At 41.1% G+C, this 17,744-nt stretch overlaps 1 protein-coding gene across 1 annotated transcript in view; it reads left to right on the top strand.

Moving 5' to 3' along the window:
- Positions 1-17,744, top strand: part of IPO9 (importin 9) — a 56,615-nt gene that overhangs the window by 34,611 nt on the left and 4,260 nt on the right. The window contains exons 15-23 of the mRNA XM_025920985.2: positions 10,273-10,499; positions 12,769-12,917; positions 13,438-13,566; positions 14,284-14,559; positions 15,045-15,211; positions 15,828-15,961; positions 16,628-16,750; positions 17,188-17,292; positions 17,507-17,583. Of these exons, the coding sequence (XP_025776770.1) occupies positions 10,273-10,499; positions 12,769-12,917; positions 13,438-13,566; positions 14,284-14,559; positions 15,045-15,211; positions 15,828-15,961; positions 16,628-16,750; positions 17,188-17,292; positions 17,507-17,583 (1,387 nt within the window). The remainder of the gene's footprint in view (positions 1-10,272; positions 10,500-12,768; positions 12,918-13,437; positions 13,567-14,283; positions 14,560-15,044; positions 15,212-15,827; positions 15,962-16,627; positions 16,751-17,187; positions 17,293-17,506; positions 17,584-17,744) is intronic.

Genomic DNA, 17,744 nt, shown 5'->3' with positions numbered 1-17,744 from the left:
AGGAGACTGTGAAACCCCAATGCCATCCAAAAACAAGGAGAGCCATTTTGAGAGGATGGGCCCACACCCCAGCAGCCGATACACCAACCCTAGCCCTGGCTGTAGCCTGAGACACAGCTCCATGCCCTTGAGGGCATGGCTACAGCCCCATTTGGCTTGGATTCTATCACCAGCACCACACACTAAGTACCCAAGAGAATCTTACCCAATTGTGTGTTGCATAATAGGAATACAGACCTCAATCCCAGATGTGGACCCTGAAGTAGCCCATGAACTGGCTCCACTCCCTTTCAGCTGTGGTCCTGGAGAACACAGATTTAGACAATCCACTCATGGATGAGGGAACCTCTGTGGAAGTTCAGGAGTCCAACAGAGGAATTCCAGCATACCACTGGGGCAGAAGAGTCCAAGATTGGACACTTTGAAGGGGTCAGTCAATAAAGACTGGAGGAAGTAACTGTTACTTCACTTGTGAAGACAGCAATACAAGAAAGACTTCAAGGAACATGAAAAAATCAAAGAAACATGACACCACAAAAGGAACACAATAATTTTCTGGTAACTGACCCCAAAGATAGAAATCTATGATATACCTGATAAAGAATCCAAAAGAGCTATTTTAAGGAGCTCAGTGAGCTGTAAGAAAACAGAAAAACAAATTGATGAAATCAGAAAAACAATACATAAACAAAATGAGAAGTTCAACAAAGACAGAAATCATGAAAAAGAACCAAGCAGAAATTCTGGAGGTGAAGAATACGATGAATGAAAGAAAAAAATGCAACAGAGACCATCAACAGCAGAACAGCTCAAGCAGAGGAAAGAAAGAACCTGTAAGGTAGAAGACAAGACCTTGAAATTACCCACTCAAGGAGGTCAAAGAATAAAGAATGAAAAAGAATGAAGAAAACCTATGTGAACTTTGGGATACCATTAGGAGAAACAACCTGTGAATAAATTGGAGCCCCAGAAGGAGAGGTAGAAGGGGGCAGAAAGCTTACTTACAGAAATAATGTCTGAGGGACACCTGGGGTCACTCAACAGGTTAAACGTCAGACTCTTGATTTCAGCTTAGGTCATGATTTCATGGTTGTGAGATCAAGACCCACACTGGGCTCTGCACTGAGAATGGAGCCTGCTTGGGATTCTCTCTCTTCTTCTCTTTCTGTCTTTCTCCAAATAAATAAATAAACATTAGAAAGAAAGAAGGAAAGAAAGAAAAAGTGTCTGAGAACTTTCCAAATCTGAGGAGAAAGTATACATCCAAGTTCATGAAGCTAATATTTCACCCCCAAATTTCAGTTTAAAGTGATCTCCAATATACATTATAATAAAACTGTCTAAAATCAAGTGGATTTTAAAGTAGAAAGAGAAAAAAATGTTCTCTCATACAAGGGAATCCCCGTAAGATTATCGGCTGATTTTGCATTAGAAACCTCACAGGCCAGAAGAGAATGGGATGATATATTCAAAGTACCGAAAATAAAAACTGCCAACCAAGAATATGCGGCAAAGATGGTCTTCGGGAACAAAGACAAGATAAAGTGTCTCAAACAAAGCTGAAGAAATTCTTCACCACTAGACCTACCTTACAAGAAGTGCTGAAAGGAATTCTTTAAGCTGAAATGAAATTAGTAATATGAAATATACTACACACTGGTAAAGATACGTATATAATCAGATTCAGAATGCTCTAATACTGTAACCTGGTGGTGTGTTAAACACTTAACTCTAAAAGTTAAAGGACAAAATAAATAGCTAAGTAACTTGTTAGTGAATATACACTATAAAAAGTGAAATTGTGACGTCAAAAACATGAGAGGGAATAAAGGGTAGAACTTTTGTATACAATCAGAGCTACCATTGTGAAATAAATGGCTATATCTATAAATGTTTTCTGTAAGCCTTAGAATAACCACAAAGCAAAAATCTACAATAGACAACAGAATCAAAACATTCCACTATGGGAAATCATAAATTCACAAAGGAAGACAGCAAGAGAGGAAGAAAGGAACAAGGAAACTACAGAAGAGGAAATAATAAAGTGGCATTAGTAAGTCTTCACTTATCAAAAATTACTTTCAATGTAAATGGATTTAAATCTCTAATGAAAAGCCCAGAGTAGCTGAATGGATTTTTAAAAAGACCCAATTTATATACTACCTACAAGAGACTCCCTTCAAGACACATATGCTCAAAGTGAGGGGATGGAAAAACTATTCCATGCAAATAGAAACCAAAAGAAAGCAAGGGTAGCTGTATTTTTATCAGATAAAATAGACTTTAGCTCAAAAGCTGTACAAGAGACAAAAAAATATTGTTAGGTAATGATAAATGAGTCAATTCATCAAGATATAACAAATATATGTACATTTGACATTGGAGCACCTAAATATATTAAGCAAATACTAACGTCTGAAAGGAGAAATAGGGACACCTGGGTGCCTCAGACAGCTCAGGTCATGGTCTCAGAGTCATGGGATCAAGCCCCACATTGAACCCTGTGTCAGGCTCCACACTGACAGCATGGAGCCTGCTTGGGGTGTTTCTCTCTCTATCTCCCTCTCCCTCTCTCTCTCCCTCTGTCTTTCCCTCTCCCTCTCTCCCTCTCTCCCTCTCTCCCTCTCTCCCTCTCTCCCTCTCTCCCTCTCTCCCTCTCTCCCTCTCTCCCTCTCTCCCTCTCTCCCTCTCTTCTTCTCTCCTTCTCTCCTTCTCCCCTTCTCCCCTTCTCCCTCTTCCTGTCTCTCCCTCTCCCTCTGCCCCTCTTCCCTGCTAGCATGTGTATGTGCTCTCTCTCTTGCTCTGTCTTTCTCATAAAATTTTAAAAAAGAGGGGGGGCGGGTGGGGAGAAACAGACAATAATATAGTAATCGTAGGGGACTTCAGTACCCCACTTTCAACAATGGATAAATCATCCAAACAAATCAGTAAGGAGATATTGGCCTTTATACTTTTGACTACAGGCACCTAATAGATATATACAGAGTGCTCTGTCCAACAGCAGCAGAATACACGTTCTTCTCAAGCATGCATGGAACATTCTCCAGGAAAAGTCATGTGTTAGGTCACAAAACAACTCCTAGGAAAACTATCTTTTCCAATCACAGTGAAATGACACTAGAAATCAGTTACAGGAGGAAAACTGGAAAATTCACAAATACATGAAAAATAACCACACACTCTTAAACAATCCATGGAAAGAAGAAATAGAAAAATAGAAAACTGTCTTGAAATAAACAAAAATGGAAATATAACATACCAAAACTTATGGGATGCAGCAAAAGCAGTTTTAAGAGGGAAGTTTATAGAAGTAAACCTACATTAAGAATAAACAAACGGGCGCCTGGGTGGCGCAGTCGGTTAAGCGTCCGACTTCAGCCAGGTCACGATCTCGCGGTCCGTGAGTTCAAGCCCCGCGTCAGGCTCTGGGCTGATGGCTCAGAGCCTGGAGCCTGTTTCCAATTCTGTGTCTCCCTCTCTCTCTGCCCCTCCCCCATTCATGCTCTGTCTCTCTCTGTCCCCCCAAAAATAAATAAACGTTGAAAAAAAAAATTTAAAAAAAAGAATAAACAAACAAACAAAAAAATCTCAACCAAACTTTACATCTCAGGAACTAGAAAAAGAACAAACTAAGCTCAAAGTTAACCATAGGAAGATCAGAGCAAAAATAGAGACCAGGGAAATAATAGAAAAGACCAACTAAACTGAGAACTGTGTTTTCTGAAAAGACAAAACTGACCTACTCTAGCTAGACTAAAAAGAAATGAGAGGAGAACAGCTATAAAATCAGAAATGAAAGGAGACATTACAACTGAATACCACAGAAATGAAACGGATCATAAAAGGCTACTATAAACAGTTACATGCCAACAAACTGGACATCTGGAAGAAATGGAGAAATTCCTAGAAACCTATAGCTAACCAAGACTGAATCATGAAAAAATAAATAATCTGAACAGACCATTAACAAGTTATTGGATCAGTAATCAGAAACTTCCCATAAAAGAAAAACCAGGACCAGATGAATTCTACCAGACATTTAAAGAATTGATAACAATCCTTGCTCAGACTTTTCCAAAAAACTTAAAAGGAGGGAGCACTTCCAAACTCATTTTATGAAGCCAGCATTATTCTGATACCAAAACCAAACAAGGACAGAACAAGAAAACTACAGGCCAATGTCCCTGATGAATATAGATGCAAAAGTCCTCAGCAAAATACTAGGAAACCAAATTCAACAGTACATTTAAAGGATCACACGCTATGATCAAGTGGGATTCATCCCTGAGATGCAAGGATGGTTCGACATATATAAACCAATAAATGTGATATACCACTTAATAGAATGAAAGCTAAGAATCATATGATTATCTCAATAGATGTAGGAAAAGCATTTGATTAAATTCAATATCTATTCATGATAAAATCTTTCAACAGTGGGTATAGTAGGACCATATCTTAACACAATACAGGCCACTGTGACACATTCACAGCTAACATCATACTCAACAATGAAACTCTGGAATCTTTTCCTCTAAGATCAAGAATAAGACAAGGATGTCTGCTCTTACCATTCCTATTCAACATAGTACTGAAAGTTTTACCTAGAGCAGTTAGGAAAGAAAAGGGATCCAAATTGGAAAGGAAGATATAAAATTGTCTCTCTTTGCAGTTGTCATGATATTATAAATAGAAAACAGTAAAGACTCCACCAAAAAAACTGTTAGAACTGACAAATGAATTCAGGAAAATTATAGGACAAAATATGCAAAACTTGGTTGCATTTCTAATAATGAAAAACATTTTTTAAAACAATGCTATTTATAATTGCATCAAAAACAATAAAACCTCAAAGAATAAATTTAACCAAGTAGGTGAAAGATTTATACCCTGGAAACTATATGACATTGAGTTGGGGCACCTGGCTGGCTCAGCTGGTTGAGCGTGTAACTCTTGATCTCAGGGTTGTAAGTTTGAGCCCCATGTATGGTGTAGAGATTACTTAAGAATAAAATCTTTTTTTAAAAAAGAAAACTATAGACATTGAAGAAGGAAATTGAAGAAAACACAAATAAATGGAAAGGTAATTCCATGCTAATGCATTGGAAGAATTATTGTTAAAATGTTCACACTCCTCGGGTGTCTGAGGGGCTCAGTTAGTTAAGCATCTGACTCTTAACTTCTACACAGGTCATGATCTCATGGTTCGTGAGATCAAGCCCTGCATCGAGTTCCGCAATGAGCGCGAAGCCCACTTAAGATTCTTCCTCGCCTTCTGCCCCCAACCCTGCACACACACACTCTCTCAAAAAATAAAGTTCGCACTCCCAAAAACAATTTACAGATTCAGTGCAATCAAAATCCCAGGGACATTTTTCACAGAGATAAAACAAATAATCCTAAACTTTGTATGGAATCACAAAAGACCCTGAATGGTCAAAGCAATATTGAGGACGAACAACAAAACTAGAGGCATCACACTCCCTGATTTCAAACTAAATTACAAAATTGTAGTAGTCAAAACAGTATGGTATTGCCATAAAACAGATACATAGATCAGTGGAACAGAATGGAGAGTGGAGAAATAAACCCACACATATATAGTCAATTAATTTACAACAAAGGAGCCAAAAATACACAATAGGGAAAAATATAGTCTCTTCAATAAATGGTGTTGGGGAAACTGGACAGCCACATGCAAAAGAAAGAAACTGGACCCTTATACAGTACAACAAAGTAAATTCAGGTTAAAAATTTGAATGTAAGACCTAAAGCCATGAAACTCCTAAAAGAAAACATGGAAGTTAAGATCCTTGGATTGGTTTAGTCAGTGGTTTTTTTGAATCTGACACCAAGAACAAAGGCAACAAAAGCAAAAATAAATAAGTGGGACTACATCAAACTAAAAAAGCTTTTGCACAGCAAAGGAAACCATCAACAAAGTGAAAAGGCACCCTATAAAATGGGAGAAAATGTTTGTAAATCATATATATCTGATAGAGATTAATATTAAAAATATGTAAGGAACTCAATAGCGAATAAAACAATCCAGTTAAAAAATGGTGGAGAAACTGAATACACACTTTTCCAAAGAAGACATAATGGCCAATAGGTAAATGAAAAGGTGCTCAACATCACTAATTATCAGGGAAACGCAAATCAAAACCACAATGAGATAACACTTCACACGTGTTAGAATGGCTGTCATCCAAAAGGGACAGGATAACTGGTGTTGATGAGGATGTGCATAGGGAACCCTTGTGTACTGTTGGTGGGAATGTATATTGTTTGGTAAAGCAGTATATGAAAAACGTAGCAGTTCCTCAAAAAATTTAAATAGAACTCCCATATCATCTGACAGTCCCACTTTGGGGTGTATATCTGAAGAAAATGAAAGCAGGAGGGGCGCCTGGGTGTCTCAGTCGGTTAAGCGTACGACTTCAGCTCAGGTCATGATCTCACAGTTCAGGAGTTTGAGCCCCGTGTCAGGCTATGTGCTGACAACTCAGAACCTGGAGTCTGCTTTGGATATTGTGTCTCCCTCTCTCTCTGCCCCTCCCCCACTCGTTCTCTCTCTCTCTCTCTCTCTCTCTCTCTCAAAAATAAACATTTTTTAAAAAACTTTTTCTTAAATGAAAGCATCTGGAAGAGCTGGCACTTCCCTTGTTCACTGCTCATTATTTATACTAGCCAACATTATGGGAACAGCCTAAGTCTGTGTCAGCGGATGAAGGGATAAAGATGTGGTATACATATGCAACGGAATATTACTCAGCTCTGAGAAAGAAAGAAATTCTGCCATTTGCAACAACAATAATGGACCTTGAAGGCATCATGCGAAGTGAAATAGAGAAAGACAAATACTGCATGGTATCACTTACATGCGGAACCTAAAAATTAGAAAATAGTAGAAAGTGGTTGCTGGGAGGTGGGGGAAATAGGAAGAGGTTGATAAAAGGGTACACTCTATAAGGTGAACAAGATCCGAGGATCTAAAATAAAATGTGATTATAGTCGATAACACTGTGTTGTATAATTGAAATTTGCCGAGAGAATAAAAACTAAATTATCTCACCAAAAAAAAAAAAAAAAAAAGATATATGAGGTGTTGGATGTGTTAACAAACTAGATGAGGGGAAACCTTTCCCAGTGTATGTATATATTAGATCACCACAGTGTACCCTTTAAATAACTTATAATGTTACATGGCAATTGTACCTCAATAAAACTGAAAAAAATTAAGTTAAAAAATTTATTTGTTTATATTACTTTTATAGTCAGAAAATTATGTGAAGAGGGGTGCCTGGGTGGCTCAGTCAGTTGAGCCTCCGACTTCTGCTCAGGTCATGATCTCACGGTCTGTGAGTTTGAGCCCCACGTCGGGCTCTGTGCTGACAGCTCAGAACCTGGAGCCTGCTTCAGATTCTTTGTCTCCCTCTCTCTCTGACCCTCCCCTGCTCACGCTCTCTCTGTCTCTCAATAATAAATAAAGTTTAAAAAAAAATTTTTTTTTTTTTTAAAGAAAATTATGTGAAGAAAACTTTCAAAAAAATAATGTTCAAGTCTCTGACTACATGGGCAGCAATTTGCTTGAAAGGTAAAGCAGAGCTCTCTGGAAAGGTGACAAAAGTTTTGAACACCAGAAAAATGGACACTCATACATGTTTATAAAATTTTATATGATCTATCAAAGGCTGGATCTCTTGACACCATCTCTGGATCACAGGTTAAAAATTGTCTTATGAAGGGATCTTGGCTATTCTTACCTTCACAGCCAAGATTCTCCAGTTGGTCATTTCCCTATTCAGCTTCCCAACCAGTTACAATCTGGCTTATGTCCTTATGACATCACTGAAACTGTTCTTTCTAATTCACTAGCAACTTTTTAATGGTCATCGTTCCACCTTTGCTTTTCTTCTTTTGCCCTGGTTTTAATTTATCCTTCCGTGTCATAACCTATGTAATCATTGCAAACTGCCTGAAATCATTTCTGAAACAAGGTATCAATCAATAAATACTTTTACTTGTGTCACATTTCCCATATCATAGCTAATGCCAGCCTTTCTCCAGAGCTCTAAAGTAACATATCCTCTACTTAATTAATGCCATGGTAGATATCTTATATAAGTATCTTAAAATTAACACATCCGCTCCTGAGGTTACTGCTGACCGCCTCCAAGCCTGCCCTACATGTATTCTCTGTTTTAGTAAAAGAAATTGGTACTTTTTATTTTTTTAAGAATCAATACCTTTAAATCTTAAGGAGATCTTGTATTTCCTGTTTTAGTAAAAGTGGAGATCCCAGATCTCTGCCTTTTAGGTCTTGGTTCCTTAGCTTTTCATCTCTTCTCCTACTGCTACTACCCTAGCTTGTATTCTCAACTTCTTGTGCCTGAAGTGCTGCAGTAGGTTCCTAACTGATGTCTCTGCCTCCAGCCCCCACTGCTACAATTTGTATTATTTTAGCTGTCTAACTGCTCTTTATAAAGCAAAAGCCTGATATTTTTGCTCCTACAATAAAATTCTCATGGCTTCAGTTGTGCTCTTCAAATTGAGATACAGGTACCCCAGAAGAAAGTCATAATATGCCATGTGATACATGAAGCCACAGGATAAATCTATAGCATCTTCCTGGGGTGTCAGTTTCTCTTGAAGACTTTGAGGGAGGGCAAAGAAGGTATTAGGAATAATCTGTAAAAGACTTGGAGATACACTAGCTTCCAAAATAAAGTCTAACTTCTCTTAGCATAAAGTCTAACTTCCCTGCTTCCCATATGATCTGAGTAGATGGTACAATCTTTTTGATCTACCAGAGTGTATAGGTTCAAGTTCTTTAGAAGGGGACAGTAACTATGAATTATTAGAGTGAAGAAGCAGAGGGGAGGGAGGAGGTAGAGTACAACTGAGTACTGGTGGAGAGATGAATGCGAAACCTAGTCTAAGGAGTTGAGAGCTGACCAAGGCCAGATGACAGATCAGCTCTTAAGAAAAGAAAAAGATCAGAGCAAGGTGGAATTGAAAATCAAGATGTTATGGACTAAAAACACAAAAAGTCTATGGACAAATCTGCGATCAAAGCCCACACTTGTACTGTTCATTAAGGACCTTCGAACCCGTCATCTGACACAAGTAATATGGTTGTAAAACCACTTAAACAAATGGGGAAAAAACATTTATTGAGTACCTGCGGAAGGCCTTGTTTCTGTACTGGTTTCTTGTAACATAGAGAAAGTGTCTGTTGACTTTTATTGCCATTTTGAAGATAAACAAAAGACTCGGACAATAGGTCTTTAATTCTATTACATTGGACATGGTAAGCAGCATCCAGTAAATATTAATTGAATAGAGGTGAATAAAACTATGTATAAAAAACTTTAAACCCTACAAATAGTACACAAATTTTAGTACACAATTTTCCTATCATGCACAGATAGTATTCAAATTTATTGCATAGAAGATCTATACAAATTGATCTCAAAACTACTCCAAAAAATACAAAATTGTTACAACATGAAAGTTAGTGTACTAAATAACAAATGTGTTGGAAAAGATGTTAAAAAAACACTATTCGAAAAATAACAGGAATAGGGACACCTGGATAGCTCAGTCAGTTGAGCGCCTGACTTCAGCTCAGGTCATGATCTCATGGTTTGTGACTTTGAGCCCCACATCAGGCTATCTGCTGTCAGCACAGAGCCTGCTTCAGATCCTGTCCCCCTCTCTCTCTGCCCCTCCTCCACTCATTCTCTCTCTCTTTTCCTCTTTCTCAAAAATAAATAAAACTTATATATATATGTAAGTTTTATTTATATGTATATATGTATGTGTGTGCATATATATATATATATATATATATATATAAGAATGTGTGTGTATATATATATATGTGTGTGTAAGAAAAATACCAGGACTATATATCAGAATCTGAAGGATGTGATTAAAGCAGTAATCTAAGGAATTACAAGGCATTAACATCTTAATAATTTGGATATAATAACATACATGACAGTGAGAGAGGGATGAAAGTTTAAAAGAAATAGCAAAAACCAAAGCAGAAATAAATTAGCATAGAGTTGGTGGTGCTGATATTTACAAACTATGCCACAGAAAGATGTAAAACCTAACTCTACAAGTAGCTTCATAAAGCTACACGTAAAAATGCTGTAACATGTGATAACAATTGGAAAAACCAGGAATTGAGGGATCCACTTGTGAGTAATTCTTGCTTTTCTCTCTCTCTCTCTGTCTCTCTCTCTCTTTCTCCCTCTCTAGTTATTGTGATCAACTGAAAGTCTCGGAGAGTACCCACGTGCTTCAACCCTTCCTCCCCAGTATCCTGGATGGCTTAATTCACCTAGCAGCCCAGTTCAGCTCAGAGGTCCTCAACCTGGTGATGGAGACCCTATGCATCGTTTGTACAGTAGACCCAGAATTCACAGCAAGCATGGAAAGCAAAATCTGTCCGTTCACCATCGCCATTTTCCTAAAGTACAGTAACGGTATGCCACCAAGACCATGTGTTATAAGGGACACCAAGAAAAAGTGGTGGTGGCTGGTGAATTTAAGTGCAAATTTTCCCTGGGTCTGATGGTCTTAGGCATCTAAATAAAGACTGGCTTTCACTTAGCAAAGAGGAGAGCTGTGCTGTAGCTACAGGAGCACTAAAAAGTAGAATGCTGGGGTGCCTGGGTGGCTCAGTCGGTTAAGCATCCAACTCTCGATTTCGGCTACAGTCATAATCTCGTAGTTGGTGGGTTCAAGCCCCACATCAGGCTCTACGCTGACAACGTGGGGACTGCTTAGGATTTTCTCTCTTTCTCTCTGTCTCTCTCTCTCCCTCCTCTCTTCTTCCCACTCTCCCGCACTCCCTCTCTCCCTTCCTCTCTCCCTCCCTCCCTCACTTAGTCTGTCTCACAAAAATAAATAAACATGTTTTTAAAAGGTAGGATACCTATTCTTGTAACTCTTAACTGCAGTAAGAACTGGGGATAAAAGATGATGAGTAAAGGGTTAAATAGCAAGTTAAGCAAGTAGGAAGTTGAGCAACTAAATCAAAATCTTCCTAAGAGGTCTAGAACTATAGTGTACAAAGTGAGATACTGAAGAAGTAGATACACAGGTTTATGAACAGCAGTGTTCATCACAAGGCTTTTATAGTAGCAAAAATCTAGAAGTAATAAAAAAGATTAATTACCTTTATTATATCCATAAAGTAGAATACTGTACAGCCTCTAAAAATCATACTTCTCAGCCATGGGAAAGTGCTCACAGTATAATAAAAGAACAGATGGTTTTCCAAACTGCATAGACTATAATCCCAAGTTTGGGGTTTGTTTTAGACAAGGATTAATTTGTAGCTACGTATATAGAAAAAATACCAGAAAAAACTACATCAAAATGTTAACAGTAGTTCTCTCTAGGTGGGGGAAATTCCAAGTGTTTTCTTTCCTTGAATACTTTAGTGCATTTTAAGTTTTTCTGTAGTGAGTGTGTATTAACACACACTTTACCTGTATAATGTTTTATTGTCAAAAAAATATTGACTATATTTGTTTTTGTAGAAGTAGCACCAATAGTGAAACAGAGGATATAGGGATAGAGGTTATATAATATGATATTATACTAAATATTTTATTTGATTCTCTTTTTCGCCTAAAATGTGTCCTGGAGAGGTTTTCACATTGCACTCTTAGATATATCTCATTCTTTTCAACCATCACATAATATTCCATAAATGGCTGTATCGTATTTATGTGCCCATTCTGTTAATAGACATCTAAGTTGTTCCCAACTTTTTCCTAAAACAATGCTGCAGTGATCTTTTAACACATATCTTAGTGCACTGCACACTTTTCTATTTCTTCATGCTAGATACAGGAGATTTTTCTTACATAGGTGAAATAGATCACGCTAAAGTTTTGTTTCTTCACAAGGCTCTGCTTTCTGAGGGTTTTACCTTTGGCCTTGGAAATGCTTTGGGAGTTCTTTTTTCTATCATGACTACCCCCGTAAGAGATGCATATGGTTCCCCTTCAACATGTGAGAACCTGACAATCAGTGTTTTGGCAGTTTTTGAAACTTTCGTGTCTTCTTAACAAAGTAATCGGAGGGTTTCTCTTTTCCTTAAGCATTCGGTTTCATAATCAATCCAGGCAAGAATAAAGACATTAAAGATTTGCCCCAGAATTGGAATTTAGGAACCCAAACAGATGAACATATGGGAAGAGGAAAAAAAGAGAGACAGAGAGTGAGGGAAGCAAACCATAACAGACTGATAATGATAGAGAACAAACTGAGGGTTGATAGAGGGAGGTGGGTGGGGGATGGGCTAGATGGGTGATGGATATTAAAGAGGGCACTTGTTGTGATGAGCACTGGGTGCTGAATGGAAGTGATGAATCACTAAATTCTACTCCTGAAACCAATATCACACTACAGGTTAACTAACTAGAATTTAAATAAAAATTTGGAACTTAGAAAAAAAAAAAAGAATTGGCCCAGAAAAAAAGCCAAATTTTGTTTTAGGAGTAGCTGTTACTGACTAGTCCCTGACTTAATGAAATCATGCATATTCTAGCTCTTAGAGACTTAGCATCTCTCCTGTCCTTTCAGGTTATTCATATGGCCTCACTAGGTCCCGGATATGTAATATGTAAGCAAAGCAGAAGTTGTTAACTTAGGTTAGAGCCAAATAATAGGTATCATTAAGCCAGAAGCACATGCAGACCATTGGGTGGGGGGGATTCTGTGTTGCCTTATCCACTTCAGATCCTGTCGTCGCCTCGCTGGCTCAGGATATCTTCAAGGAGCTGTCTCAGATTGAAGCCTGTCAGGGCCCAATGCAGATGAGGCTGATTCCTACTCTAGTGAGCATAATGCAGGCCCCAGCAGACAAGATCCCTGCAGGGCTGTGTGCGGTAAGTGGTTCCAAGGCCAGTACCGGTGTGGGTGGAGGTAGAAGAAGAAGAATGTGCACATGCTGTACAAATACCACCTGTAGATCCCACCTCGCTGACGGGAAACCAATTGCATAAGAGATTCATAGGGTGATCTTCCTGGGCTACTTTGCCCACAGGGACAACGGGTGGTTCTTGAGGCTTTAAGAAAATGTCCCTTCTTGTTCTTTACTTGTCCTCGGTGAATTGAACGGAGTGCCATTATTACACAGCACCACTAAGTACGTCGCTGGGCTATCCATTCTGCTGCCGTATACTGCCCACCCCCATATCTAAGCAAGTTATGAGCTATCAGGAGGAAGCTGAGAGCACTATCTACTATCTAATTATTCCTTTCTTTCAGAAACTTTCATTAATGAAAATTAATGAGCTTTCTTTGGGTTGCTGTGTTGTATCCATGCAATAAAGATCTTAGTTGTAGGGCACTGCTGAGCCCCACCCTAGAGGCAGTTCTAATTCTTTTTTCTCTTCCATTCTTCAGACTGCCATTGATATCCTGACCACGGTAGTACGGAATACAAAGCCTCCCCTTTCCCAGCTACTCATCTGCCAAGCTTTCCCTGCTGTGGCACAGTGCACCCTTCACACAGATGACAACGCCACCATGCAGGTATCTGAGCCTTGGTGACTAGAAGAGGAAAGATAGCTCCCAGCCATGGGCTTATAGCAGGCTGAGAAAGCTGACACGGTCTCACGCTTTTGAGATCTAGGTCTCTTAAATCCATATTTAACAAGGGCACCCAGGAAGGGTCCAGACTGTGGAAGCCAAACATGCTCTGCTTTGGGATGTATTGTAATCTTAAAAGTATGGATGCCAGACATTCTACCCATCTATATCTGGGTATTGCTACGGTGGACAAGATTACAGACATATAGACCTGGAGCCATACAGAAGTCTTTTCAGAATTAAAGTGAGCAAAGTAATAGCCCTTTGAAAATATCTAGGTAAACAGTGGTTCATATAGGTCTGTCTTTATTCCCATAAATATCTGTAGTACCCCTAATCACTGCTGCATCTTAGACATGTTTTTCCAGTACCAGCGGTAGACCTTTGTGGTTAAAACTTGGTTTGTTTGGTCATTATCTCTTGTGATCAGAAGTGTGCTTTTTCGAGGGAGCTGATGAGGTGAAGCGAGGACCATATAGTGCATGGCTATGTCTGTAACAGTAAAGTCCCGACTCCAGTGGTATGTGCCTACCACAAACCCTGTGGGCTCATCACTCTTATGTGGCATAGGCCCCTAAGTAACATCTGCCCATGCAGACTGTGGGCCTCCTGGCATCTGTTCCCAGTTGCTAATGTTGTTTGCTGTCTTTGTCTCCCCAGAATGGTGGAGAGTGCTTGCGGGCTTATGTGTCAGTGACACTGGAGCAGGTGGCCCAGTGGCATGACGAGCAGGGCCACAACGGGCTGTGGTACGTGATGCAAGTGGTGAGCCAGCTCCTGGACCCCCGCACCTCAGAGTTCACTGCCGCCTTTGTGGGTCGCCTCGTCTCCACCCTCATCTCCAAGGCAGGGCGGGAGCTGGGGGAGAATCTGGATCAGATTCTTCGTGCCATCCTCAGTAAGATGCAGCAGGCAGAGACGCTCAGTGTCATGCAGGTAAGACGATATGGGGAGCTGGGCTTTCCCCAACCCCAGGCGGTCGAGGTGGAAATCAGTATACAGGTCCTGAGGTTTTGTTTGTTTGAGAGAGAGAGAGAGAGAAAGAGAGAGAGAGAAAGACAGGGCATGAGGCGGGGAGGGGCAGAGAGAGAGGTAGACACAGAAGCTGAGGCTGGCTCCAGGTCCCCAGCTGTCAGCACAGAGCCTGATGCGGGGCTCGAAGTCATGAACCAGAAGATCATGACCTGAGCCAAAGTCGGATGCTTAATGACTGAGCCACCCAGGTGCCCCGGTCCTGAGTTATTTTACTCTGTCTTACTGTCTTTGTAGAACAGTTAAGTAAAATCTATTCTGGCCCAAGAAATCCCGACAAGGAAATCTCCATGTTCTCTATTTCTCAACTGGCCGGCCCACTCCTTCTCATCTCCTAAATCTCTGAAATTGTTTTCCTTGAAGCAGATGTCCTTCTTGTTACTTCCTAGTCTCTGATCATGGTGTTCGCTCATCTGGTGCACACTCAGCTGGAACCCCTCTTGGAGTTCCTGTGCAGCCTCCCAGGACCTACTGGCAAACCTGCCCTGGAGTTTGTGATGGCTGAGTGGACGAGTCGACAGCATCTGTTCTATGGACAGTATGAGGGCAAAGTCAGGTAGGGCCCCTCTTTCTTCTCTGGGCATTCTGCCTCTCCTTGTATTTCTTCTTTCCCTGACTTGTTCCAATGGTTTTTGTTCAATAGAGCAAGCTGCCCCGTGTATTCCTTTTTTCCTCTATTTCTTTATTGCTAATCCAGGTCTTTGAATAGCTGCCATCTTGAAACTCCCAAAACACAGTCAACACACATAGCACGTTTTTTTTTTCCTCCTCATAGCCGGCCAGAGATCCTCCTCTGCCACAGACTTCACCCAGCCAAATACTGCTAGTGGCTTATTCTCCTTTATAAACCTAAGCCTTCTAATCTTGGCTTGCTAACTTCCTATCCTAGACTCACCTTCCAGTGGTTCTCATCACCCCATTGCACCTTTCAGTGTGGCCAGCCCTTGTGATCTGTGCCCGCCCCAGCTTTGTTCCAAGAAGTTCAGAAGCTCTCACGAGGCCATCCTCATGAGCACTAAATCCCCCTTTCAGCTGAGCTGTCTTATCTCTCCTGATTCGTCGTGAACAGAATGCTCACCATCAAAGAGAGAGTCTTACGGCATAATTGCTTATCTCCTTGGAGTAAACTCTAGATGGGTGGCTGATCGACCCTTTTTGGCTCTTCTTGCCAGCTCTGTGGCACTGTGTAAACTGCTCCAGCATGGCATCAATGCAGATGACAAGCGGCTACAGGATATCCGCGTGAAGGGAGAGGAGATCTACAGCATGGATGAGGGCATCCGCACCCGCTCTAAGTCAGCCAAAAGTGGGTGACGCTGCTGCCCTCCAGTACCCTCCCTGGGGGCTAAGGATGTGTGGGGTGGAAGGCATGGAGGTACTATCATCTAGATTTTTGAAACACAGTCGTTAGTGATGGGTTTGATAAAAAAGAAACAGAAAACTGCAGGTACACAAAGGATCGGAACATATGCTTCCTTCCTGTGGCTGAAAACTGCCAAAAGCCATCTCGGGTACCAAGGCTCCCCAGCTTCATTTGGGGGCTCTAATACCCATTTTCAGCATGTCTTTGTTATTGGGTTGCTTTCACTGATGTGTAGGCAGTGAATGCAAAGCTGCCCTCTTCAACTGTAGCTTTATAATCACCCGTGCTATTTCTCAAACTGCGAGTCATGGGGACTAGAGTACTGTGCTCTGTACAGTCACTTAGTGTCCAAGCTTTATCACCAGCAAAAACGTATCTCCTTTAATTCTTGAACTCTCTTAGCTGTCCTAACTTCTCAACTCTTATGACACCAAGCAGAATGAAGTTATTTAACTTTAAATCATTCTGTGGTGGCTGGATATAGTCTGGGATGGTGGAAAGGCTGAGGGATGGTGAACTGTGTCTGGTGAGGAGCACTGCAGGACAGGAGGCACTGCCAGAAGTGAGCCCACTGACAGCCTGCCTAGAAGCCTTCCCTTTCCTTTCCAGACCCTGAGCGCTGGACAAACATTCCTTTACTGGTCAAGATCTTGAAGCTGATCATCAATGAGCTTTCCAACGTCATGGAGGCCAACGCCGCACGCCAGGCCACCCCTGCAGAGTGGGGTCAAGGTGCACCAGGCCCTTATTCCAAGCAAACTTTTAAGCCTGCCAGATCAAGTCATGATATTCAGATTATCAGTTTGGCTTATTGAGGCACTGAGGGGTTTTTTAATGTTTATTTAAGCATGCCTGCCACGTGGCTAGCATTGCTGTGCACGTGAAGAGCTGCTCTTCGGGTCTACCTTGTGAAGTCTCTTCAGAGGCTGGGGTGGGAGGCAGCCAGGAGGCAAGCCGCGTAGCCCTTCCTGTTCGGTTTTTCTCAAGAGCTTTTCATCCTTTTATGTACCCACCAGAACACCCTCGTTTCTTCCACTCAAGCTCATTGGGAGGGCTTGGCCACAGGCCACGTTGCAGAAACCCTCGGGACCCTCCTATTCTGGCCTGTTTACATTTGGGAAGGGAAAATCTGTGAGTATATGCTCCAGCTGCTTTTCATCTCCAAGTAGATGACTCCAACGATATGTGGGAGGACCAGGAGGAGGATGAAGAGGAGGAAGAGGATGGTTTAGCTGGCCAACTCTTATCTGACATTCTCGCTACAAGTAAATATGGTAAGCAGTCTGAGGAGAGGACAGCCATGCTAAATACCTTTTCTGTGCACCGGGACCAAGAATGGGATACCAAAGAAAGGGGAGAGGTGGGCCCACAAGGGATGGTCCATGGGCTTTTTTAGCCCTTCTACCTCAGCCGTGTGGTGATGCCTCCCCGCTTGGGGCCCAGTCGGCCTCTACCCTGACCCCTCTCTGTGTTGGCTGTGTCTAACAGAGGAGGATTACTACGAGGATGATGAGGAAGATGACCCTGATGCCCTTAAGGATCCTCTCTATCAGATTGATCTGCAGGTGAGAATGTCCAGAGAAGATAGATGTCTTGCAAGTACACGGTCTCAAGCCAGAAACAGGAATATGGGCTCCACCCCATTCATAGTTCCCAGCCTCAGGGCAGAAAGTTCCTGCCTTGCCGAGTAGTCAGAGGCTCCGGGTGGTCTGGGACTTTGCACCTT

This window comes from Puma concolor, chromosome E4 (genome assembly GCF_028749965.1).
Source record: "Puma concolor isolate L17-30 chromosome E4, mPumCon1.1.hap2, whole genome shotgun sequence".
In the NCBI taxonomy this organism is placed as follows: Eukaryota; Metazoa; Chordata; class Mammalia; order Carnivora; family Felidae; genus Puma; species Puma concolor.
This window is presented reverse-complemented; position numbering and strand designations above follow the sequence as displayed.